This window comes from Mustela nigripes, chromosome 8 (genome assembly GCF_022355385.1).
Source record: "Mustela nigripes isolate SB6536 chromosome 8, MUSNIG.SB6536, whole genome shotgun sequence".
NCBI lineage: Eukaryota > Metazoa > Chordata > Mammalia > Carnivora > Mustelidae > Mustela > Mustela nigripes.
In genome coordinates this window covers 4,839,370-4,866,001 of record NC_081564.1, presented here as the reverse complement: position 1 = coordinate 4,866,001, position 26,632 = coordinate 4,839,370, and the positions used below count along the sequence as shown (strand labels likewise).

At 55.6% G+C, this 26,632-nt stretch overlaps 1 protein-coding gene across 2 annotated transcripts in view; it reads right to left on the bottom strand.

Moving 5' to 3' along the window:
- SCARB1 (scavenger receptor class B member 1) overlaps nucleotides 1-26,632 on the bottom strand; it is a 69,109-nt gene that overhangs the window by 28,972 nt on the left and 13,505 nt on the right. For both annotated transcript variants that reach the window (XM_059408202.1, XM_059408203.1), the window contains exons 2-3: nucleotides 4,533-4,690; nucleotides 2,512-2,653 (exon numbers count right to left, since the gene is read on the bottom strand). In XM_059408202.1, the coding sequence (XP_059264185.1) occupies nucleotides 2,512-2,653; nucleotides 4,533-4,690 (300 nt within the window). The remainder of the gene's footprint in view (nucleotides 1-2,511; nucleotides 2,654-4,532; nucleotides 4,691-26,632) is intronic.

The following is a 26,632-nucleotide window of genomic DNA, read 5'->3' as shown; positions in this document are numbered from 1 at the left end:
ACCAAAACAATCTTAAGACTCAACTCCACTTCCTGATATCACCCTCCCAAACACCAAATGTCCCAAAGATCTGTTCTCCCCAATATCTGGGTGCTGAGGATGCAGGTGAATTTATTTTCTAATTCCTCTTTCCTCTGGAGATACCATCTTGGCACTTGGTTTATTTTTTCGAAGGCACCTCATCCAAAAGCGGGAAAGTGAACACAGCCAGCATTTCCTAAAACCTGAGCCAACAAGGTCCGGCCCCTTGGGAACTCACCAGGGGATCTCCTTACCATTGTAATCATTTTTGAAAAGGGAATAAACACATGATTTTTTTTTTTTTAATCACAAAAGGCTATAAAATTAAATGTCCCTCTCCAACCCCTGACACTCCGGTTTGCATTCTTCTCCCTCAAGGTGACCCACTGCTGTGGGCTCTTGGGTGTTCCTCCAGGGACACCCACACCAGAGACCAGCCAACTCCGGTGCGTGGGCCAACGCCAGCCCACCACCCATTTTGTACAGTCTGAGACCTAAGAATTTTTTTTTTTAATATATTTTCAAATAGGGGCACCTGGGTGGCTCAGTGGGATAAAGCCTCTGCCTTCGGCTCAGGTCATGATCTCAGGGTCCTGGGATCGAGCCCCACATCGGGCTCTCTGCTCAGCGGAGAGCCTGCTTCCTCCTCTCTCTCTGCCTGCCTCTCTGCCTACTTGTGATCTCTGTCTGTCAAGCAAATAAATAAAATCTTTAAAAAAAATTTTTATATACTATATATATATTATATTATATATATATGATATATATATATTTTTCAAATAGTTGGGGAAGTGAAAAAGACTGTTGGAAAAAACAGGAAAATTATATGAAATAAAGTTTTACTGGAACATCGCCACGCATTTTCCTTGGGGTTTGCATCTGACGGCTTTTGCATCGGCAGTTCCAACAGAGAGCAGGTGGTCCTCAAAGCCTAACACATTTACTATCTGGCCCTTGACAGAAGTTTGCCCGCTCTGCTCGAAACATTAAAAAATAAGTAAATACATAAATGACTAATGCGCTGTAGCGCCGTGCGTACATTCTGCACCTTGCCGTCCCTCACTTGGACCTCGTGGCCCCCTCCGGGCCACTCTGTAATAAATCACCACAATGAAAGACAACAGAGCTACCTCCAGGCTGTTTCTAGAAGCTTGCTCTGACAACATTGCGGCACTGAATATCCTTGAGTGCAAACATCTTTTATCTGTGTGGTTCTACCAAGAGGACACATTCCTACAGACGAAGTTTCTGAGGTCAAAGGCGCATGCAATTTCTATTCAACGTCACCCCCTTCCCGCTGCCCACACCGGTTCCGTGCGTCCCGAGAACACTCGAGAGCGTCTGTTTCCACGAATGCTCCTGCCGCCCGGGGCGCGCTCACGCAGTCTTTGCCAGCCTCGTCGGTGGGGGCAGGTGACCGCACTGGCAACATTCACGCCTGGGGCTGGGGGGCGGGGTGCAGCTTAAGGCTGCGAGGCGTGTTTACTCTTTGTTCTGTCCGTCCAGTGGACTCGGCAGGATGAGCCCACCTCGGATCCAGAGCGCAGGGTCACCGACGAGTAAACAGGTAATACGTATAAGGGCCCCAAGCCCTAAGTGCTAACACAGTGTTCGCAAGAAATTAACCCAACAGGCCTGAGGCCACTCTTTTTAGAAAGGCCTGCCGGCATGGCTGGCCCTCAACCAGTGTCCAGGCCCTGGGGTTTCGAGGGAGCTCCCACCACTCTCTGACTGATGGGGCGGGGGTGGCTCACAGGGTCTGCACCTTGTGTACAAACAGCACGCTTTACGCTGACCACCTGCCTCCCTTCTGGGGATCTGGACTTTGGTACGTGCCAGGCGGAAGGTGCCTCCGTGGCCACCCCCAATAAAAACCCTGGGCACAGAGTCTCTTGTGGTTTCCGCGGTGACAACCCTTCCTGGGCGCCGTCAGGACTTGTTGCTGGGGGAATTAGGGGTGTCCTGTGCGGTTCCCCTGGGAGAAGACGCTGGAGGCGGGAACCTGGCCTCCACCCCATGCGCTTTCTCCCTCTGCTGTTTTTGGTTCCGCACCCTCTCGCTGTAATAAATCAGAGCCACGGGCGGGACGGTCCGCTGTACCTGAGCCCTCCTGGCGAGTCAGCAAGGGCCAAAGGTCAGTAAATCCAGCTACAACTGTGACTCTCACCAACGGAGCACGGAGGCCCTGGCTGCGAAGAGGCCAGATGAGGACGCGGCCTGGGGGAGCCCCGTGGAGCCCCCCACTAGTACCTCCCTGTGGAGAGTCTAGATTTGTAGACTCAGACAGGAAAGACAAGGACTTTGGCCGGTACCCGCAAACCAGAGACAGGAGGGTTCACATGGGTTTAGGGCCCTGTAAACCGCAGGCTGCCCCCCGTCCCCCTCCCTGAGGGGTGGCCCGCGCAATGGGGACAGGCAGGGTGAGAAACGGAAACCCCAGAGAGAAGGATGAGGGCCGGGATAAGGGACACGGCCAAGGGGCAAACTTACCAAGACCAGGATGTTGGGCATAACAATATAGTCGCTCTCCAGGCCATGGGACTTGTCAGGTTGGAACTGGAAGCTGCGATACTCAAGGAATGACACCGTGTCATTGCCATTGAAGGTGATGTTGCTCTTGTGCCTGAACTCCCTGCAGGCGGGGAAGCCGGTGATTAGCAGATCCCCAGTCGCACGGGGACGCAGCGCCCGCCGGGAGCCCTGGGGCCCTCAGCTGCCTGCCCTCAGCCCACTGCGGGCCTCTGTGAGGTTCATCAGAGCTACCCCACAGAGCACCCAAATCCCGACACACCCCTCCCCCGGGTCAGGGGCCACCGTCCCTCACAGCAGCCTCCCCCATGCATGCGCCTGCTTCTCGGAGGGAGACAGCACAGCACAGTGGTTCGGAACGTGCACTCTGGAGACAGAGGGCCCAGGCTCCCAACTTGTCTCCATCACTTACTACCAGGGCCTCCATTTTCCCATCTATAAAATGGGGGTGGGGGTGATAACAAGCCCCATTCTGTAGGGCTGTGGGGAGCCCTGAGTGGGTCAGCCCATGTCAAGCCACCAAGCAGCGGCCCGCGGCACGGAAGGCACCGCGCAAGTCTCGGCTGCTTTACGCCGCTGCCGTCTTTATTCCTTCTTGTCTGCTATCCATTCTCCACAAAGTAGCCAGAGAATCTTCGAAAAGGAGAAATCAGATCATGTCCTTCTGGCCCCGACAGCCCTCCTCTGCATACAGGATCAAATCGAGCTCCTAAATGTGGCCCCCGAGATCCTCACCACCGACCCGTCCAACGCTCAGGCCTCGTCTCCGCCACCTTCCCCCTCACTCATACCATGCCAGCCACTCAGGGCTCCTCCTTCCCAGACGACCAGACTCGGCCTGCCTCAGGGCCTTTGCACCAGCTGCCAGCTCTACCTGGGGGGGCCCCTACATCTTCACACAGTGGCACCTCTCACCACCCACGTTTCGGGGAGTGTCCCGTTGGCAGAGGTCCTCCATGACCCTCCAGTTAGACCAACCCTGCCCACACCCCTCCCTCCACACTCTCGCTCTCACCACACTTAGGGCCACCTGATGTGTCCATGAGTTTACTCTCTCCCATCGATGTCAACTCTCTGGGGCGGGGGCTTGGGTCTGCCTTTAATAGGGACTGGCACAGTGCCTAGTCCACAGGAGGTGCCCAGTAAACGCTTCCGGAATGAAGAAATAAACATGAACTTTGGCAAGCCAGGGCCAGCTCTGACACAGATGCCTTCCCCGGACGAGCCTGGCAGGGACGGGAGTTCTGTGACAGGGGCCATCCCGAGGGCAAAATGGGCAGGAGCCGGGAATCAGGCCTTATCCCGGAACAGACCTCCCTCATCTCTCGGAAACCTGCCCTGCTCTCCCAAAGACCATGATCCGGCGAAGGGGCCGTGGCAGGTGTGGTAAGAACATGCCAGCAACAGATGTTTACAGGGCACTCACCGCGTGCCAGGCTCTGTGCTCAGGGCTTCCCACTACCTCGTCCAGTCCTCACAACCACCCCATGGTGGAGACTGTCATCCCCAGTTTACAGATGGGGAAACTGAGGCCCGGGGAAGAAACACCCCTTGCCTGCAACCACAAAGCCACAGTGTTTTGTTTTGTTTTTTAAGATTTTATTTATTTATTTGACAGGGAGAGACAGTGAGAGAAGGAACACGCGCTGGGGGAGTGGGAGAGGGAGAAGCAGGCTTCCCATTGAGCAGGGCGCCCAATGCGGGGCTCGATCCCAGGACCCTGGGATCACGACCAGACCCGAAGGTAGCTGCTTAATGACAGCCACCCGGGTGTCCTCAGAAAGCCACAGTTTAAACCCAAGAGATCGCTTTGCACAGGGCACGGTCTCAACCACGAGAACACGGGATTGGGGAAAGCGGACTGACCCTGAGCAAACCACTCCCCCACTCCGGGGGGCCTCCGTTTCCTCATCTGTAAAATGGGGTCCAAACCCACTAAGACGGCCCACCTGGGACGCCCAGTCCAGCCCCTCCGTCCTCACCTGTACACGTAGGGCCCGCGCTCCCGCACCTGCGGCTTCTCCCCCAGGAGGATGGCGTCGGGGTTGACGATGTCGAAGAAGTAGATGGACAGGTAGAAGGGCACGGGGATCTCCTTCCACATGTTGAAGGACAGGCTACTGGGATCGATGCGCACATTCTGCGGGGGGAAAACCAAAGACGCCCGTGAAGAGAGTGAGTGGGGCCGCCACCAGGGCCCACCCCCACCGCGCAACTAGAATGGCTGCCCAGAGCCGGCCTGCACGGCTCAGTCTCACCAGCATGTCAGGGGATGGTCCCGGGGCGGAGAGAAACCTCTCCACACACGCTGCTCCCCCCGAGGGTCAGTCCACAGGGAACATATCCCTGCTGCTACTTTTGTAAACATGTTCCAGTACTAGTAGCCTGATCAGAGACCAGGAGGTAGCTGGGGCTGGACTCTAGGAATATGGGCTTCATGTGGCCAAATGTATCATTCATTCATTCAACAAACGTTTACTGAGCACCCACCATATATATACCAGGCACTCTTCTAAGGGCTGGGGATAAAACAGTGAACAAGACAGACCCTGTTTCCCAACTCTGCGGGGTCTCCAATCTAGCCAGGGAAAGGTAGGTATTAAACAGGAAGGTACAATGTGTGCTGTGTGAGAGGCAGGGATGGGGAGGGGGACTTGCAACTTCAAACAGAGTAGTTACACGGGGGAAACACAAGCAAAGACAGAACGAACACATACACACACACACACAAATAAAAACAAAAGGCAGTGAGTGGAACATAAGGATTTGGTGGGGGGGGGGGTAATCCCCCATAGAAGCAAGGCCAGTGCAAAGGCCCTGAGGCAGGGTGGTGCTGAGACAGAGTGGAAGAAAACAGGTCTGCAGCCTGTCTATCAGATACACTGTCCTCTCATCCCTGCCTGGCTCTTCAGCTCTGCAAGTCCCTGTGTCACAAGGAGGTCCCCCCAGGACCACCCAATCTTCCCCCCACCCAACCTGGCCTGGCTGCATCACAGGCACCACAAGGCTCAAAGCCTGGGTGGGGCAGAGTGCCCCAGCCCATCAGATAGACACCCGATACCACAGAGTGAGGTGTACAGGGTAGCTTACATCACCTCCCATGTTCCTTTGAACACGGCCTTCCAGAACAAAGCCAGCCACCTCTACTGTCCCCAAACAGCCAAAACCAAAGGGCAGAGGCTCCGGGGGGAGGCAGAAGATAGGAGTTGCCTGGTCCAGCTCGGCCCCATGTCCCCAGCCAGCAGACTCTGAGAAGGAGTGGATCTGGAGGCTGCTAGACCCCAAAGCCACACGGGCAAGACAATCACCTCTTGAACCTCAGTTTCTCCATCTATACAATGGGCGCCAGTAGCCTCAGCCATTCCTCATTTCACCAACGTGACATTTAAATGAAGAAAAGCTGAACTCATTGCCAAGAATAAAAAAACAGAAGATGTCCCATAAAATCTGGATTCCAGGGTATCATAATAATAACTCATTGATCAACACACCTTCCTACCGGCCATGGAAGCCGCACGATCACTCTTACAACCTGAGCCTCTAACACATGCAAATAAAAGCGACTGATAAATGTGATGTGAACAAAGCAGCTAAGAATCTGTGGGATCACGGTATTGTTTCAATGGCTGCAATTCGTTTTTCGAAATCAAGCACACCCTGGAGCCAATCTAAGACACACCTCAGCTCACCGGCCACACCTTTGCCACACCTGCTGGCACTTCAACCTGCCTGATCTCCCGGAGGAAGGTGACCTCCTGTGTCTCTAAGGGGGAAACCGAGGCGCAGCGCGGCTGGGTGACTTGCCCCCGGCCCCACACAGCAGGTCCAACACCAGGACCCTCCAGGCCCCATGGGCATAGGCTTGGCACGTGGAATTCAACCTCAGGCGAGAGGCTGCTGGGCAGGAGTGTGGTCGACCCAGGACGGAAATCCTCAAATCTTCCAACAGGTGCACGGGAAGGAGCGACAGAGGGAGGTGGTCCCACCATCTCCACCACCCCCTCCCCACTGAAGACACACAAAGGGCTAGTAACTAGGGGTCGGCCACCTGTCCTGGCTTCCACCAGCGACTGTGCCAGGAGGAAACGCAACTTTCATCCCAGTTCCTTCGTGTGTGTGTGTGTGTGTGTGTGTGTGTGCGTGTGTGTGTGTGATAAAAACACATAAGGTAAGATCTACCCTCTTAGCAAATATTTAAGCCTCGGATGCAGTCTTGGTAAGTGGCGACACTCTGGGGTTCAGTAGAACTCTGGGCTTACTCGTCTTGCGTAACTAAAACAACCATAGCGATCACTGGGAGAGTTTGGGAGGTGATGGGTATCTTCACACGTAGACTGCAGGGATAGTTCCCAGGGTGCCTCCTTATCCGCAAACTCATCCAGTCGTACACATTAAATATGGAGAGATGATTTTTTTAGGATTTTATTTTTTTAAGATTTTATTTATTATTTATTTGACAGACCAAGATCACAAGTTGACAGAGAGGCAGGCAGAGAGGGAGAGAGGAAGGGAAGCAGATTCCCCGCTGAGCAGAGAGCCCGATGCGGGGCTCGATCCCGGACCCTGAGATCATGACCTGAGCCGCAGACAGAGACTTAACCCACTGAGCCACCCAGGCACCCCTGGACAGTTTTTTAAAATGTCAGTCATACCTCAACTAAGTGGTTTTTAAAAAAGACGATTTCTGGGGTGCCTGGGTGGCTCAGTCAGTTGGGCGTCTGCCTTCAGCTCAGATCATGATCCCAGGGTCCTCGGATCGAGTCCCGAATAGGGCTCCCTGCTTAGTGGGGAGCCTGCTTCTCCCTCTGCCTCTGCCTCTCTGTCTCTCATGAATAAATAAATAAAATCATTTAAAAAAACACACACAAGAGATTCTTTTGAAAACATACACAAGGGCGGGGTGCCTGGGTGGCTCAGTGGGTTAAAGCCTCTGCCTTCAGCTCAGGTCATGATCCCAGGGTCCTGGGATCGAGTCCTTCGTCGGGCTCTCTGCTCAGTGGGGAGCCTGCTTCCCCCTCTCTCTCTGCCTGCCTCTCTGCCTGCTTGTGATCTCTGTCAAACAAATAATAAATAAAATCTTTAAAAAAAAAAAAAAAGAAAAAGAAAGAAAGAAAACATACACAAGGGCGCCTGGGTGGTTCAGTGGGTTAAGCCTCTGCCTTCGGCTCAGGTCATGATCCCAGGGTCCTGGGATCGAGCCCCACATCGGGCTCTCTGCTCAGCAGGGAGCCTGCTTCCCCTTCTCTCTTTGCCTGCTTCTCTGCCTAATTGTGATTTCTCTGTGCGTCAAATAAATAAATAAAAATCTTTTAAAAAATACACAAATGTTTAAAATAAACAAACAAATAAATATAGATAGATTCTTACTTATTTAACAGAAAGGGAGCACAAGCAGGGGGAGTGGGAGAGGAAAAAGTGGGTTCCCCACTGAGCAGAGAGCCCGATGCAGGGCTGGATCCCAGGACCCTGGGATCACGACCTGAGCCGAAGGCAGACGCTGAACGACTGAGCCATCCAGGTGCCCCAAGCGTCCAACTCTTGATTTCAGCTCAGTTGTGATCTTAGGGTCCTGAGAGGGGGCCCTGCATCGGGCTCTGTGCTCAGTGGGGAGCGTACTTAGGATTCTCTCTCCCTCTCCCCATCCCATGTGTCCACTCGCTCTCACTCTCTCAACGTATAAATAAAATAAAATAAAATAAAACAAAACAGAACAGCTTCCAGTTCCTGCCTCGCTCCTCAGCCCTGTTTCTCAGCTGGACCCAGAGACGTCTTCAGAACTCCGGAATCCCTCCTCCCCTCTCCGGCTCACTCCGCTTTGGGGACAAATCACGGCCAGACAAATGTGTCACCGAATAAAGCCATGTGTCCCTCTCAGTCTCCAACAGAAGGGGCTTCCAGGATCGGGGGGGGGGGGTCCACCCCCTTCACTGGGCACGCGCTCACAGGGAGTAAGTACTCCACGACCCAGCTCTGCCCTCTGGCTGGGTGACCGTGGATAAGTCACCGCTCCTCGGTGAGCCTCAGTCTTCTCATCCACAAAACGAGCACGGCAGAGCCCGCGTGAGGCTGAAATGAGTTTGTTCCGGGGAAGCGCTTAGAACAGGGTATGGCAGAGCCCCGGGAGTCTGGACGGTCAGCCAGGGAGTCGCCTGGCTTGAAGTGACCGGCTCGTCTTCCTCCCCGTCCCGGTCAGTGCCCCACCCCCACCCGCAGGTGGGAACAGACTTTGCACTGATTTTGATCTGCGTCTGAGGAGAGGCGGCCGGGAGCAGCTGATGAGATAGCACCGCCCGCCAGGCTCCGCGGCCTTTCACCGGATGTGGCTGACTTTTGACCCCCACCCCCTCCCCCAAGGTCAAAGACCGTGGCCCAGAACACAAAGACTGGACGAGACGGCCAGCGTGAGCCCTCGCAGGACGCCACTGCCTCTGCTCCCACCGGACCCTCTGAGCCTGTTCCTGGGCAGTCAGCAGGGCTGCCTGGAGGAGGGCGCGTGGGAGCCGAGCGCCGGAGAAGGGAGTTGGACTTGGTCTAAATGCCCAACAATAACAAATACGGTCTCAAAACATGTTTTAAAAGAACTTCAGTGTCCCTCGACAGAGAAATAAACCGCCACATAAAGAAACAATGGGGGGCAGTGCTCGATCACAAACGGAACCGGCCGCTGGTCAGTCCACCCCCCGCATGAGCCTCCAGGGCACATGCTAAGTAACCAAAGCCCCACGCAAAGCAAACAGCGACACACGGCCTGAGTCCGGCCGCAGGACAGCTGGAAAAAGGAAAACCACAGGGACAGAAACCAGATCAGTGGTGGCCACAGGGCTCGGGTGGAGGTAGGCGACCGACTGCAAAACGGCATCAAGAGAATATCTGGGGGGCGCCTAGGTGGCCCAGTCGTTAGGCGTCTGCCTTCGGCTCAGGTCACGATCCCAGCGTCCCGGGATCGAGCCCGGCATTGGCTCCCTGCTCAGCGGGAAGCCTGCTTAAAAAGGAGGAACGTTCTCGATGAACCGTGAAAACATGATGTTACAATTTCTTGACGGTTTAATGATGTACGATTCACATACCATACAATTCCCCCACTTCCTAGGGTCTAATTCAAGGGTGTGGATGTGCGTGCAGACGTGTGCAAACACCACCACGGTCAAAGCCTGGAACACACTCATCACCCCAAAACCAGACCCCCTGCCCACTAGCAGTCACGTCGCTCCCCTAGCCCCTGGTACACGCCCACGTCTACTATCTGCCTCCACGGATTTGCCTTTTTTCCAATACATATCCGATACGATGCTACGGATGTCTCGAAGCATCCAATACGAGTCGTCCAAGTCGTCCGTTTGCATCTGTATCACCCAATTTCTTCTTTTTTTTTTTTTTTAAAGATGTTTTTTTTATTTATTTATCAGAGAGAGAGAGGGGGAGAGAGTGAGCACAGGCAGACAGAGTGGCAGGCAGAGGCAGAGGGAGAAGCAGGCTCCCCGCTGAGCAAGGACCCCGATGTGGGACTCGATCCCAGGATGCTGGGATCATGACCTGAGCCGAAGGCAGCTGCTTAACCAACTGAGCCACCCAGGCGTCCCTGTATCACCCAATTTCTTAAAACAGGCAGAGGTGCAAGAGAGACCCCACGGGGCTTCCCTCCCCGGCCATGATGCTTCCAAACTGCGTCCACAACACGCCCGCTTTTCAACTTTTATCAAATGCCTCCACCTCCCTTGCACAACCAAAAATCAAGAGACAGAACGTTTTCATCACACCTGTTAAAAGGCGTGTGTGTGAGCACAGGTGTGTGATCCGAGGACGTGACTCAGTCTTCATGGGGAAGGCAGGTCCGCGCCGCACACGGATGAAGCCGGAGGACAGTCCGCCGAGGGACAGGAGCCAGCCACAGGACAGAAACTGTGAGTCCGCGGACACGAGGTCCAGAGAGACGCGGAATTCCCCTCCCGGCAGCAAGATGCGGGCCCCCGCCCACCCGCACCATGCCGCAGCCCGCTGGGAGCTGGGCTTCTGCACACACCCCTGCAGGCAGAAGAAACAAACCTGACCTGCTGGGGAAAGTCTCAAAGACATGAGTGAAAATAGACAAGCTGCAGAAAGACGCTGCCGGTCAGGCGTCTTTATAGGAATTTGTCAAACATACAAACTAATGTGCAACCTTTGATGTCTTGAAAATAAAATGAACACAAAAGCTGCCATCTTCATACTGGCCTGGTCTGGCCCCTGTGGCCTCTCTGGGCCTTGCCTCTGGCCCCATCCCTGTCATTCACTCAGCCCAGTGACTTATGCCCTGCTGTCCTGTGTATATGCAAACTCCTGCCCCAGGGCCTTTGCACTTTCTGCCTCTAATGTTCTTCCCAAGGCGGCCACATAGGCAAATCTTTCATCTGATCCACCCGAAAACTCCCTTTCACCTGCTGTGTTTCTCATGGTCCTTGTCACCTATAATTACATCTACTGTCCTCTGTCTCCCTGCTGGGACAGAGTCTCACAAGCACGGCACCTTCACCGGCTTTGCTCATTGATTCACTGCTTGGTACTCAGCAGACACTCCGCACGTTTTTGCGGAGCCGACAAGCAGTGTGAACTCTGGGACAACTAATACCGACTTGGAAATGGCTGGAGAATGATTATTGGCTTCCTCCTTTGAATATGTTTTAAATAGTTCCTCCTTGAGAGAGTTTGTTTTCTTTTGTTTTGTTTTGTTTTTTAAATACATAGAAAGCATGGCCTATTTGGGGCCCAGCTTGGGCTGGAACAGCAGTTCAGGGGACACGGGACTGCAAATGACAATGTCACATACATTACATTTTAGCTATCAGTCTATGTTTCAATTAAGTCAATCTATAAAATTACAAATGTGGTGAAATTCTCTGGCTTCGCGAGCTGCAACCTCGCAGGCCAGGCTCCCCTCCATCCAGGGGTGGGCTCCGCAGGGTCCTCCATCTGCCCGCGTCTCCTCCCAGGCTGGGCAAGGGGGAGACCCAGACACTGCCCGGGGGCGGGGGAGGACAGAACAGCAGTCCCAATGTGGAGATGGGGAGCTGTGGGTCAGCCCTGCCCTTCACAGAGAGGCCTCGGGGGGATCCTGGGTCAGCCCTGCCCTTCACAGAGAGGCCCAGGGAAGGCAGGAAGAGGCCCGGGATTCAGGCGCCTGCTGCTCCGGGGAACTAAGCCCTCCGGGCTGGCCTCCAGCACGTGGCTGGGATAAGCCGTGAGCAGGGAGCAGGCAGAGGCTGAGAGGGGCCTCGTGACTCCCCGAGCCTTCACTGTCCCTTGGCCCCCCCCCCCGTGGCGAAAGCATGTGACCTCATTCAGAGACCAGAAAAGCATTACCCACCAGATCCCAAGAGCCAGGAAGTCCGAGCCCCCGGCGAACACCACACTCGGGAACCCTCACCCAGCATACCTCGCTGGCCAGGAGGACTCCACGTCCCCCCGGGGCTGCTCTAACAAAGACACACCTGGGGCTGGGGTGAGCGAGGGCTCCTTATCTTAATTTCATCAGCAAAAACTCTATTTTCAAATAAGGTTACATTCACGGGCACCAGGAGTTAGAACTCGGGACACATCTTTTTTGCGGGGCGGGGAGGGTGGTTTGTGGGCACTTCTGAGTCCAATACAGGAGCTAAGGCCAAGGCAAAGCTAAGCGACCAGAGTGTCACTTAAACCCACACCCAGCCGGCTTGGCATCTTTGCCCAAAGCTCCCAGGGTCGATCCGCACCCCCCTGATGCCAGGGGGAATGGGGAAGGATTGGGCAGGAAGCTCCCGCCCCACCTCTGTGCTCCTCTGCATGCCCACGGACCCCCACGAGGCCCTCCAGTTCGCTGCCAGGCGGGAAGATCGGGATGACCTCCGGACCCCAGACAATCGTGGAAAGACGCACCACGCACCCCAGCCATTCCCCGGTACCCCCCAAAGACCTACTGGGCATGTGCCGGGGACCCAGCGGCCTCGTGAGCACAGGCGATGGCCCAGAGAAAAAACCAGCAAGGACCCTGATCAGCAGACCCCCGTGGGGCGGAACGTCCGGCCCTGAAGCAGACTGGGAAGAAATAGAGCCAGGTGGAGCGGGACGGGGCCTGTCGGTCCAAAAGAGCAATCCAGGAGGGCCTCTCAAAGGAGGCGGCATTCCAACTGGGGCAGAAGGAGAAGTTGCAGTCTCCAGAAGCAACTGCCATGTTAAGGAAAAAAAAAAATTTCAGCTATTCTGGACGGGTGTGCTATTTCCAGGAGTGGGATCTCTTATTTTTCATTTAATTAACACACACGTGGGCGGGCTTTTCTCTGTTCAAGAAGCTCAATATAGAAATCCCCACGGCGCACAGCCCGGGTGACCCAGAAATGCCCCGTCCGCAGAAGGGGCTGGTGGTGTGCCGGGAGCGCCCGGCGGGATGTCGGCGTGGATCTTCCCGTCTAGTCCAGCAGCCTCTGGCTGCGGCCCGGACCTGAACGCCCGACACGGGGCCAGTCCCGCAGAACTGGGCCCAGGCGTCAGCGACAAGCCAGCTTTGTCCAAAAAAAAAAAAAAAGCAAAAGAATATACATTTATCTCATCAATGATTGGTTTTATTTTGGTTTTATTGGTTTTATTGGTTATATTGGTTTTATTTTGATCCACAGGCTGAGTGGGTATCTTGGACATCTGGCGTAAATAACACTAACTTCACCTGTTTCTTCCTCCTTTTTTTATGTGGCTCTTTTTAAATGAGGCCCCTAGAAAATTTCAGATCACACACCGCGGAAAATGCTCCGCGTTTGCAGTATCTTCTTAGAAGCCAGACCCAACTGGGCCCACCCCCACCTTCCCAGCTGTGAGGCCTCCAGGAACACCTCAGGGCCTCAGCTTTCTCTCTATAAAATGGGCATAAGAACAGACCCCACTTGGCAGAGCCATGGATGGGATTTACGGTCCGTACATAGCAAGTGCATGCAGTAGATGCTCAATATGAGGCAGCCGCGATGATCACTGGGCTTCCGTCCACCTTCAAGTATGAATTCCTGTGCTCGGCATTCAAGGCGCCACCTCGTTCTCTCACCCAAATCCACTCTGGAAAGGCGGCTCAGCTCACGGCCTCCCACAGTCCCTGCCCCCATGCCTACGATGCCCCCGACACCCAAGTCCAAAATCCCACTCAGCCTGCGTTGGTGGTATAGTGGTGAGCATAGCTGCCTTCCAAAATCCCACTCAGCAGGTGCCACCTCCTCCATGAAGTCCTCCAAAACTGCCTGAAACAGGCCTGCCTGGTCTAATTATGACTGTGCACTCATCCCATTCACAATCACCCACCCTGTGCTGGATGCGGTGGTAGGAATTTAAAGACACAGAGAGAAACAACACGGGACTCTGCCCTGAGAAGCTGGGGGACACGCGGGGCGCCGGCGAGTCCTATTAACCGTTTGGATCTATGTTGCTCGGATAACAACACACTTCTGCCGACTTCGCCTCACTGAATTTGCTAAGGCTCATTTCACAGATACAGACGTTGAGGTTTGAAGGCCAAATGCCTCCCCGAGGTCACAGGGAGAGGGAGAGACCAACTTGCCGGTTCTGCACCCACACACGGGCCGCGGCCTCACACTGCTCCCGGGGCTCAGGGAAGCTTCACAGAACAATCATTAACTTGACCTGACCACAGAATTGCAAAACCTAATCCCTCCCCTGGTGATAAGAAGAAACAGGCTCCAGAGGAAACACACCTCCGAGCTGGGAGCCAGGAGGCCAGTTGGCACACCTGGCTCAGTTTGGAGACGGGACCAGCACCCCGCCCGCCCCGGATTACCTCCTGCATCCCTGGGCTTGGAGGCGAGCCCTGCCCCAGGCTGCCCTGGAGCTCAGGGAGGACCGCAGCACGGGCTGAGTCAGTCTAGAACCTGGGAACACCACACCCTTGGCTACTGTTCCAACCTCTTGGATTTTAAAGGGAAGACAAATAAAAGAAAAGCTTTTTATAGGAAACCCGAGTGGTTTGCTAAGACAATGGGGTGAGTTTCTTCAGCGAGGAAGTTGAGCCATCCCTGACTCCTCAACTTCCCTCCCACTTAATACCCTTCCGTCTTGGCTGCTCTCTCTCCGAGACGCACCTGAAGTCCATCCACTTCTCTCCAACACCACCCGGCACCCAGCACTGCTTGCTTGGACCAATGTGCTAACTTCGCCACTGGTTCTCCAGCTTCTCACCTTGCCCCTGGTCTGCTCTCCCCATGGGATCAAAGTTATACTTTTAAAAGATAAGTCAGCTCATGTCACTCCCCTGCTCAAACACCTCCCATGGCTCCCTATCTACCTCAGAATAAAATCCAAGTCCTTGACAGGGATTTACAAGGCTCTCTAACCATTGCAATCACTCCTCCCTTTATCAACCACCTCGCTCACTCTGCTCCAGCCACACCACACTCGTCGCTGGGGAGCCCAACAGGCAAGCTTCTGCCACAGGGCCTTTGCACTGACTGCTTGTGCCTCTGGGGCAATCTTCCCTCCCACAACTTCACTGGTGACCCCGTCGCTTCTTAGCTCTAAATCTATCTTCTCAATGAGACCTTCCCTGAATATTCTTCATCCCCTCAACAATATTTACTGAGTTCCCACTACCTGTCAGGCTCTGTTCTAAGTCTGCAGACTACAGCAGTGAATGAAAAGGAAAAGAAGACCACCCTTTCTACAACAGCCCTTCCGCAGTTACAGTCTATCCACCGCCCTGTTTTATCCTCCTGGCATTATCGATGTTCGGAATTCCTATATATTTGTTGACAAGTCCCCCTGCCTGCTGCCTAGACTGCAGTCATGATAGACGGAGCTGGAGCAACCACATTGGATCATGAGGCAGCCTTGAGAACAGAAACCACAAAAAAAGGACGGTGGAGTGGAAAGATAGGAGACTAGGATCCCCTGATTTCGTGGAGCCACCGCACCCATCCTGGGCAGCCTAGTCATCAGAGAAGTGTCCAGCCTACACGAGAATAGCTAACACGAGAAAGATTGACGACAGCATCGCTGGCCTGGAATGGAGCAACTAGAATGCTTGCACACTGTATTGTGCAAGCGTAAGAGGTATAGTCACTGGAAGACGTTGGCATTATCTGCGAAAGTGGAACAGACTTCTGCCCCACAAGAGAGAGCAGGCCACCTCCTAGGGCCTCCCCCAGAGGAATGAAAACAAAGGTCCCTCCACGTACAAATGCTATGTCCATCAGGGCCCACAGCAGCCCCAAACTGGAAACACAGATGTCCACATAAAAGGGAAGGGATGAAAAGGGTGACATGCACGCCACAGGATGGCACCCAGCAGGGAAAAGGAGTGGACCCCGCATGCCCACAATGACACAGGTGAACCAAGCACAGAACCAACAAAGGTGGCACCGAGGAGAACGGGCAGCAGGAGTCTGTTCTTGCGACGATCCGGCCAGCGGGTAAAGCCGATCTCTGGTGACAGAGGTGGGGGACAGTGGTACCCCAGGGTTGGCACCGACAGCGCGGGTGGAGGACAACCATCTGCAGGTGATCCAGAAGAGCTCGGCAAACCTCTGTGAAAATTCACCGACATCTACACCGATACCGTGTACTTCCCCGTACGGATGTTAAATTCTGATCTTTGAAAAGAAAAAATGTAAAACAAAAACGTGGCAAGCCCTTGGAGGAGAGCACTTGGAAGGTCGTAAGCAAAGCCTCAGCCCACAGAGGCCCAGTAAGATGCTGGCGTCCCACCAGATCGGAGTTCCGGGAGACCAGCGAGGAGGCTGTTGGGGACACAGGAGGAAGAGGGGAGGCGTGGAGCCAGCCCTACAAGCAGAGGGGCCCCGACCCGACAGCCACACCTGCCTCCCTGCATTCTCCTCACCCTGCCCTTCGACACCTCCCAGCAGGAGCCCGGCAGAACTTCCCGGGCCCCCGTTTCTCATCTGTGCAAAAGGGACTAGACACAGGACCTACGCCAACAGTGACACCATGCTGACGTAATATGGTGAGAGGCGTACGCTGACTCTGCGTCTTCCTCCCCAAAACCCAGAACTCCAGTCTAATCCCAAGAAAAACATCAGATAAATCCCGACAGAGGGACATCCTACAAAATCACTAACTATCCAGGTCACCAAAAACCAGGACAGTCTGAGAAACCATCACAGCCCAGAGGAGCCCAAGGGGACACTGTGACCAGATGTGACGTGGTCTCCTGGGTGGACTTCTGGAGCAGAAAAAGGTTAGGAAGGAAAACCTAAGGAAAGCCGAACGGAGTGTGGACCGTAGTAAGCACTGTGAGTGGGGGACACAGGGCTTGCAGAACGTGGGAACTCTGTATTCTCTTCCCAGTTTTCCAAGACGTCTGAAACTGTTGTAAAATAGAAAGTTATTTCACAGCAAGTCAGACCCCCTCACAAGCCTGCTGGTCAGCTTGTATCAGAGTTCGAGGCAAAAGTAAAACTGTGGGCCCCCATATGTCTTTCCCAAACGTTAAAGTCGTTGAAAACAATACCGAAATGCTTACAATAATAAATATATTAAAGCCCACAGTATTATTTTAAGTTTAAATATTTTGCTTAACCCCAAACCAGAATTCATTCGTCATTTTATTTCTCCGGCATTAGTGGAAGCAGACTCACTGGTTCCGTTTCCTGGTGCTGCTTTGACAAGTTGTTTTTGACAACTTGCTTTTTGTCAAAAACGTACACGTCTACAACGTCACAAATTTAGCCTCTTACAATTTGAAGGTCAGAAATCCAAAGTGGGTCTCACCCCAAAACAGAGCTAAAATCAAGGGGTCAGCAGGGCTGGTTGTTTCTGGAGGCTCTCCGAGAGAATCCACTTCCCTGCCTGTTCCAGCTTCCAGAAGCCACTGTGCTCCTTGGCTCCTGGTCGGTCCCTCCAAACCCTGCCCTCATCATCACATCCTCTCTGACGCCCCTCCCTCTCTCTTCTAAGGACCCTTGTGACAATAAAAGAACAAAGTCCTCCCATTGTATCCTCCCTCTTTCTGGCTTTGAATGATATATGGGACAGTGTAATGTCTGGTGCTGTGGCAGCCATCTTGAGACCATGAGGACAATGCTAAGTCACATGTCCACCCAGAAAACCCAAGATCACCTTCCACCTGGAGACTTGTGAGTTCATCGCATCTGCCAGGTTCCCTTTGCCACATGAGCTAATAGGTTCACAGATTCCAGGATAGGACGTAGACTCTGGGGCACAAGTATCCTGCTTCCCACACCCCACTCAGAGATATGTGGCCTCCTCCCACACAGCCCCTCCACACCTGGCAACACCCTTGTGCCAGGGCAGAATGACATTTGCGGCCCAGGTGCCTCTTCCTTTCTGGAACATTCTTGCCTGCGGCCAGAGGACCAGACCCCGGCCGGACAAGGTGGACCAGATCCCACTGTGACAGAGGCATGCCACCTGGCATGCTGGGTCCACATCCCCTCCAGCCCCCTCCCCATAGGACACCACACCCCCCACCCCACACTTGACTTGCAGCCTGACTGCCTTAAAAGAAACCCAGGGCAGGACACACTCTGGGTGGCTTCTTTTAAGCTGTGCAGTGGGGGGCCTTTGTTCTCACAAAGGAGTCTAGACAACAAGCGCTTTCCGCCGCTGCCCCCTCCTGACTTCAGCGACCACAAGGACAGCCTTGCTTGACCACAAGGACAGCCTTGCTTGATGGTGACACAAGGGTGTCAGAACCTCGGTTGTGACAGGGGGCTCCTCGGCCCCCTGATATTCCTGGCTAGGGGTGTGACTGGCTGAGATCTCTCTGACAGACAGAGATCACAAGTAGGCAGAGAGGCAGGCAGAGAGAGAGGAGGAAGCAGGCTCCCTGCTGAGCAGAGAGCCCAATGTGGCGCCCCATCCCAGGGCCCTGGGATCATGACTCGAGCCGAAGGCAGAAGCCCTAACCCACTGAGCCACCCAGGCACCCCCCATCTTCACTGATTTTAAGGGCACACTTCAGTGGCATCAAGCAAATCCACGGTGTTGTGCAACCCGGGTCACCATCCATCTCTGGAACTTTCTCACCTACCCAAACTGTCCCCAGGAAACACCAGCACCCAGGCCCCTGGTGCCCCCATCCCCCATCCTGTCTCTGTCCCTGGGACCCCTCTGGCTGCCCTGTGTGAGCGGACTCCTGCGGTGTGGGTCCTCTTACGGCCAGATGCTCTCATCACTAAACACCAGGTCTCCCGAGCTTATCCATAGGAGGGGAGTGGGGGGGGGGGGGGGGGCAGGGGCAGGACGGCCTTGTTTCGAAGCTGAGTCACATTCCAGCAGCTGGAGGGACCTCACATTGACCACACCTCTGTCTGTGGGCACCTGGGCTGCTGGGGTCACGCGGCCACAAACACGGGTGCGCAAATAACCTGCCCGCGTCCTCGCTTTCCATTCTTTGGGGCCACATGCCCAGCAGGAGAATGGCTGCGTCATATGGTAATTCTGTGTTTAACTTTTCCGGGAACCCAAGCCCGGGTTTCCACAGAAGCCTCGCCGTGCCGCAACCTCACCGACAGGGCACAAGGGCACCTGTTTCTCCACACCGTCGCCAACCCTGGCGATCTTCCCGGTTTTTTGGTACCAGCCGTCCTCGTGGGTGTGCGGTGGAATCGCTGTGGTTTTCGTTGACATTCGTTCGTGCATCTTTTCCGGAGAAATCTCTCATAAGTCCTTGCCCTGTTTGTTTGTTTTTGCTGCTGAGCTGTCCCACCAGGAATGTAAGGCCGCACTGTCCATCTGCTCTTGATCGTTCCCCACGCCCCCCAAACAGAAGCGTGAGAGCCCTCCCTGATCTCCTTCCCTCCCACCCCAAGAACAGTCTATTGGACAACCCAGTGGCTCTGTGAAGCGGCTCTTCTTTCCGCAGAAGAAATCTGAAATCTGTTCCTGTCTTCCAAGGGCGTCCCAAACGAACTGAAACCGAATCTAAACCCCTCACCATGTCCTACAAGGCCCCAGCCTGCCTCTCCCCGGCTCCAGCCCCACTGGCCCATTTCCTCTTCCGTCACTACATAAGCAACTTCCCACCTCTGGGCCTTTGCACGTGCTGCGCCCTCTCCCCAACAAGCTGCTCCCACGCCTGACTCCTCCTCGAAAAGGCCCGCCCAACCACCCCACCAGAGCCTGAGGTCAACTCACCAGCCTTGCCCCTTTCGGACGGCCTTGGTGAGCGTCTCTGTTTGCTTGTGCACGGGCCGTGGCTCCTGCTGCGATGTCGGTAGCTGAGACCGGGGCCCGGTCAGCTCCATCCACAACGGCAGCCCCCGCACTGCCAGGACCCGGCACAATAAGGTACTCAGCGAACATGTGCCAAAGGAACGAGCAACCTTTCCGATCACTCAGGACCCAGCACCCCTCCTTCTCACAGCAGGTGCCCCCACCACTCCCACCCCAACAGTATCACTCCTTCGGCTGATTCACAAACAGGGCTGCCCAGAGCCCATTCTCCACCGGCCTGTCCCATCCGTCCACGGGGACTGAAATCCCCTGAGCCCTTCGGTGCGGCTAAGGAGGCAGCTGGTGAAGAATGCAAAGCTCCCCTGGCTAGAGGAGGGGCACCCCCTGCTAGTGCGGCTCCCTGTCCACGCGGCAGAGACATGGAGCCCGCCCTGCTTCCCCGAGACGGGTCAGCCAGAGGACAGGTGTGAGATCTCCCGAAAAGTCACAGATGCTGCAGAAACGCAAGGCTGCTTGTTATTACGTGCAAAACCACGAAGAGGACTCGAGAAGCCCCTCCCGACACTGTCCTCCAGGGCTGAAGGCTATCTGGAGCCTCAGCTGGACTCTGTCCCAGCCCTGACCTTCCTTCCCTCCTCGCCAAGGACACAGGTGGCCACGAATGCTGACAGTTCCCCCGCACTTACTCAGCTCCCAGCCACAAGGGAGCCCGGAGGTCAGCAACGTCAGTGCTCGCGTCTTATGGAAGAGGATGGTGAGAGCCAGGCTGCCCGCCAAGGACAGCCTCCCCGCCCCCTGCCCCCACCACAGCCCCTCTGCTGCCCCTCCCCGGGCCACGCGAGTCTGCCACCCTCCTGTTCCAGGTGTTCGGGACATGCCCTGCCTCGCCGTCCCCACCACCACCGACCCCAGGCTCTCCCCGGGAGCAAGCAGCACCCAAAGCACTGTGCTCATCCAGTCCTCAGCCGTGGGGACGCCCACAGCACCCCAACTGACAGACGGGGACACTAAGGCAGGATGCTTGCCCTGTGCTTAAGGCTTTCAGCACGGTCAGAACCCCCAGGGGCTTCGGATGGCCCTGCTTTCCTCTGGGAACTCTTCCATCCCCAGGACCCTGGACAGCCTCCATGAACAAACTCTGAATTTACTCCAGAAAGAGACTGGAAATCGATGGCACAGCCGAACACGCACGGGGCAGGGTCTGCTCACGCCCCATTCACCAATCCGTGTGTCCCTTAGAGCAGCATCTGCGTGGCCCAGGCTAGGACTGTCCCCGCTTTACAAATGAGGAAGCCAAGGCCTCGACAGGCGTCACTTGCCCTCGGTCACACAGCTGGAGGGCACTGTCCCACCGAGACAAGCAGACATCAGCTCACCAAGGAACACCCCCAATGAACTGTCTTGAACACCTAGAAATCTAGATTTCTGTGCAAATCCGCCCACCTTTAAATGCTGGCTGCCAAGTTACTTAAGTAAAATGTTTAATCGCAGTGTGGGCCACACAAAACACCCCTCCAACCAAGTCTGGGCTACCTCCCTGGGAACAAAGTGGGAGAGCGCAGGCGATGGTCCAGGCTCGCCTTCCGCCGCCAGCTGTGTGACCTCTGGCAGTCTCTCCGCCTCTCGGAGCCTCTGTGCCTCCACTTGGACCAGTTAAGGATCTTAAAATGAGATTATCCTAGATCACGTGGGGAGGCCCCAAATCCAAAGACAAGTGTCCTTAGAACAGAAGAGAAGATTCAAAGAAGGGCCGTGTGCAAAGGAAGGCAAACATCGGAGGGATGTGGCCTTCAGCCAAAGGCCACCTGAAGCCACCAGAAGTTCAAGACAGGCTCCTCCCCCAGAATCTCTGCAGGGAGCATGGTCTCCGTCAACACCTTGATTCCAGATGTGGGGCCTCCAGAGCCGCGAGAGGATGCATTTCTCTTGCTTTAAACCACCAAGTCTGTGATCGTTTGCTACGGCAGCTCCAGGCACCCAACATGTTCCCCGAGAAAGTTCTGGAAGACACACAGGCATTTCCAGCAAGTAGCCTTTTCTAAGATGGATCCCAACCTGTGACTTCCTGGGTCACGTCTGCGAGGTTCTGGCAGGAACTAGGAAGCCACAGCTCTGCCTTCACTATGCTGTTTCCCAAGCCCAGGGGCTGGAGGGAGGGCCTGCGGCCGGGCCCTTACAAGGTGATGTAACCGCCAAGGCAAGGATCTCCAAGATCCACCCCCAGGTACCAAACCCAAGGTGGAAAAAGGCACGCGGGCATGCGCAGTGTGTGCCTGGGAAGGAAGGATGTACCAGTCCCCGTGGACACACACGGTGTTTCTCAGGAAGGAGCTAGTAAACTAAGTAAACTAGTCAACCAGTAAACCAAGTTACCAAGCAGCCCCCTGGAGTAAGGACCCACCGTCAGGGCAGGGAGCGGTGACTTTTCAGCCTGGGCGATTTTCTGAGCTTGGACTAGTTTTTCACATGCTTTCAATTTTTAAAAACCATGCCCCTGTTTTTCTTTCTTTATCTCATTTCTGATGTCAGCAGGGGCTTTCTGGGCACAAGCCGGCCCTGGGAGCACATTTAGTCCCCCTGTCATGAGAAACAGGACCGGCTGAGGCCGTGGGAGCTGAGAATATCTATACAGGTCCAGAGGGGCTGCCAGAAGAAAACCGAGTTCCCAGAGAACCGAAGAACTAGGGGCTGGGTCTGAGCCTGGAAATCTGCAGGTCCGAGGCTTGGGCACACACACTGGGGTGGGTTGAAGAGCGTCCCCCGGAATTCACGTCCATCTGGGACCTCAGAATAGGACCCTATTTGGAAATAGCATCTTTGCAGAGGGAACGGAGTTATGGATCTGGAGAGGAGTTCATCCTGAATCCAATGACAGATGCCCTTCTAAGAAGAGGGGAGGACAGAGACCCACAGAGGGGATGGCCACGTGAGAACAGAGACCCCGGGAAACTCGACACACACACACACACACACACACACACAGATGCACACCATTACAAGCAGGCGGGGACACTGCTCTGGGACAGCTCCCGGTCCCGGACACGCGCCCACCCCCTCTCCTGCTCCACGATTTCTCAGGAGAACCTCATGTCATCTGCCACTCCACGCTTAGTTCACCTGCACCATCCGGAGCCTGAGATTTCTGATTAAGCCAAGCCCGAGGCCTGGGGTCTACCCCACTTTGTGTGACCCCCCCAGCCGGCCCCTCACACTCTCCAAGGCTGGGACCCTGCACCCCGACTGACATACAAAAAAAAAGGTGGCGGGACACCTGGGTGGCTCAGTCATTCAGCCTCTGCCTTCAGCTCAGGTCATGATCCCAGGGTCCTGGGATCGAGTCCCATATTGGGCTGCTGCTCCCTCTCCCACTCCCCCTGCTTGTGTTCCCTCTCTCGCTGTGTCTCTGTCAAATAGATAAATTAATTTTTAAAAAATCTTAATAAAAAAAAAAAAAAAAAGGAAAAAAGGTGGCTCTGACTCAGAAAGGCACATCAAAACAACACCCACCACCACCAGAAAGGTTCAAGAAGGCCTGAAGGTCTAGGCGCTGCCGTGGGTGGTCGTGCTTGTGCCCGGCACACCGCGACCCAGCACTCCACCACCAGCACAGCCCACGGAGGTCCCCGCGAACCAGAAGGTGGGGGAACACCCCTCCCCAGGGCTATGCAACGCAAGGTGCCCCTGGGCGGGGCTGCCTGGCCACACCCGGCTCCAAGCACTGGGCACCAAAGCCTGCGTGGAGGTGTGGTTCGTCCACAGAGCTCAGAGACGTGGGGCACCTGCCATAGGTCACACAGCAAGCAGGAGGCAGAGCCGGGAGGGGAGCCCACGCCTCCCACCTCGATCCGGAACTGTGCTCCCAACCTCTGCTCCGTGGGCAGATTCCCAGCGCGACACGGGATCGTGCACCGTGCACGTGAGCCCACGCTCTCGAACACACACGTGTGCTCCCAGGCCCGCAGAGGCACGTGGACACCCACGCTCTCCACAGCTCTAGTCACCGTGGCCCCGAGGTGCGTGCGGCCCACGTGTCCCTCCACGGGTGAGCGAGTCGACAAAGTGTGCTCTCCTCACGGGATGAAAACAGGGGGCGGCCAGGGGAGGACCTGAACCGTGGACACCTGCCACAGGGCGGCTGGCCGGCGAGAACATGGAAGCAGCCAGACAGGACAGGACACAGACTATAAGACCCCGCGGGTAGGAGCCGTCAAGAACAGACAGGTCCGCAGACTCGGAAAGCAGGCTGGGGTCACGGGGGGCTGGGGGGTCCTCTCTGCCCCCAGAGAGGGAGGACTAAGGGGGAACAGGTGGCCCTGCGGAGGGACGAGGCTGTCCTAGGAGCCCACGGAGGCCCCTGTGAAGGCACTGAGTGCCACCAAACAGATCACTTTAAAATGAGTGACTGTACATGATGTGAATTTCACCTCCACTAATTACGAAGTGAAAAACTTAACGAGGGGCGTGAACGCTGGTGCAACCGCTCTGGGAATGAGCCTGACGCGTCCGGGCAGAGCCGAAGCTGCACTCACGGGGACCGGCGGCCCTACCCGGGCTGCGGGCCCTCGGGGAACGCGGCCGTGCACGCCCACCGGCCGCTGCCAACAGGACACACCCGGACGGCCTCCCGGAACACTGCACCAACGTGAAAACCGGGCGTGGCTTCTTGCAACCCCCAGGCTGGCTCTCACCAACAGAACGAGACGCAAAAACAGACCAAAGGGTATGGTACGTGGGTCCCGGTCCGTCTGGGCTGAGCTGTCAGAATGAAATGCCACCGACAGCATGGCTTAGTCCCAGCAGACATTTGTTTCTTACAACGGGGGTGGGGGGACGGGGGCTGGAAGTCTGAGGATGCCATCGTGGTCTGGGGAGAGCCCTCCTTCTGGCGGCAGGCTTCTCAGGGTGTCCTCAATGGGGGAAGGGGCAGGAGACCGCCGGGCGTCTCTTTGATAGGGAGTTGTGAATCCCATAGGTGACACCAAACCGCTAGGCTCTCCTGATCCCAACCACCTTCTGATCCTATCACCCAAGTCACCAGGTGTGCAGTGTAGGAATCTGGCGGGGACACAAACACACCCACTGCAGTGGCCCCACAAACCCCAAAACCCTCCTCACAGGCCCTCAACCCAAAAGGCCCAGTCCAAAGCCCCATCCAGAAATCGACATCAGGTACGAGCAAGGCCCCAGTCTGGAGCCTGTGAGATCAAAAAATGCATGGGCTTCTAGAATACCATGGGCGGGGGTGGGGGGAGGAGGAGGCCCAGGTTCAACACTCCCATTCCCGAAAGGAGAAAAAAAAAGGTGGACGGGTCCAAGGGGAGCCTAAAACCCAACGGGGCCAACCACACTAAACCCTGGAATCATTCCTGGGGTCCCGCCCTGGTCTTGAGGAACAGCACATGGGCAGCTAAACGGCCCCACGGTGCATCCATCCATCCCGTAAAATCTAAGATTTCCAGGCACCTTCCCTCACTCCTCCGCCCTTCCCCTTGGGCTCCAGCTGGCTGCCTTCCTGAAGGCTGGCTCACACCCCCATAGATCCCCTTATCAAACCGTCATCAGCCACACCCGGCCTTCTCTCTCCACCGTGGAGAAGGTGAGAGGTTTCCAAGCGGTTCGGTTCTGCCTCCCTCTGATGAACCATCTGTAGGTCGCCTCGCTGTTGGCATTTTACGATGAGCCCAGGACCAAGCCAAGCCACACCTCCCACCCCGGGCTCAGGTGTCCGATTTCATCTCCTGCCAGCTCGACCCGCCACCGCCACCGGACACCAGCTCAGGCAGGCTCCGGCTCCTTTCTCTCAAGGATGGCCTCTCCTCCGGTTTCCAAGCAGGTGCCCACGTCCGGAGCCACCCCACCCGGCTCCCGACCACCGGGTGTTCTCTAAGAAGACGGGGGGCTCTCGCCAGTTCCCCTCTCCTCCTTCTGAGCCCTCACCAGGATTGATCCTAAGAGTCCACTCGGGTCAATGTGGGCTCCTTCCGGCTGGCACCCCATTCTCCCAGCCTCTGCCGGGACCTCTTCCCCAGGTTTGGGTGCAGTGAGAGCAGCACCCCACTCCGGGTACCGATCTCTGCCCTCGTCCATCCCGGCTTCGAGATCAAAATGCCATAGGTAGGGCGGCTGAGAAACAATAGATCTTCACTTCTCACGGTCTGGAAGTCTGAGATCAAGGAGGCGGCAAAGGCACGTGAGAGCTCTCTTCTGGGTCGTAGGCTTTCTGCTGTGTCCTCACAGGGCAGAAGTGGCCGGGGACTGTCCGGGGACTGTCTGAAAAGGGCACTCATGGGGGGCACCTGGCTTGAACTCAGGCTAAGCCTCTGACTGTTGATTTCAGCTCAGGTCATGAGCTCAGGGTCATGGGATCGAGCCCCGTGTCGGGCTCTGCACTCAGCACAGAGTCGCTTCTCTCTCTCTCTCTCTCAAATAAATAAATAAAATCTTTAATAGATAAATCAGAGTGCTCTAACGCTTTTATAAGGGCCCCACCCTCTAGACCCAGTCACCTCCCAAAGTCCTGCCTCCTCATACCATCACCCTGGGCTGTAGGTTTTGCCAAGAAATCAGTTTTGGGAGAACGGGTGCTCGGACCACAGCCGTGTGACAGGTGTCCGCGTGTGTCAGGCACCTCCCTGGAAGCAAGTCCTCTTTCGCCCCAGGGAGGAATCAAAGACTAGGGAGTTGGGACAAGGAAGCTGGAGGCCGCAGCGGTGGTATCCAGGAAGCCTGGGAACGGGCGGCTGAGCCGAGTCCTGGGAAGGCAGAGTCCCGGCAGCTGCCAAGGGATTCCGGCTGCAGTAGGCTCGGAGCCAAGTAGGACCCGCATGACCTCTACCGCCGGCCCAGAGGCCAGAAGGGGCCAGGCTGACAGGGCCTGAGATTTCTGCAGGACTCAGAAGGATGGGGGGGGGGGGTGTCCCAGAAC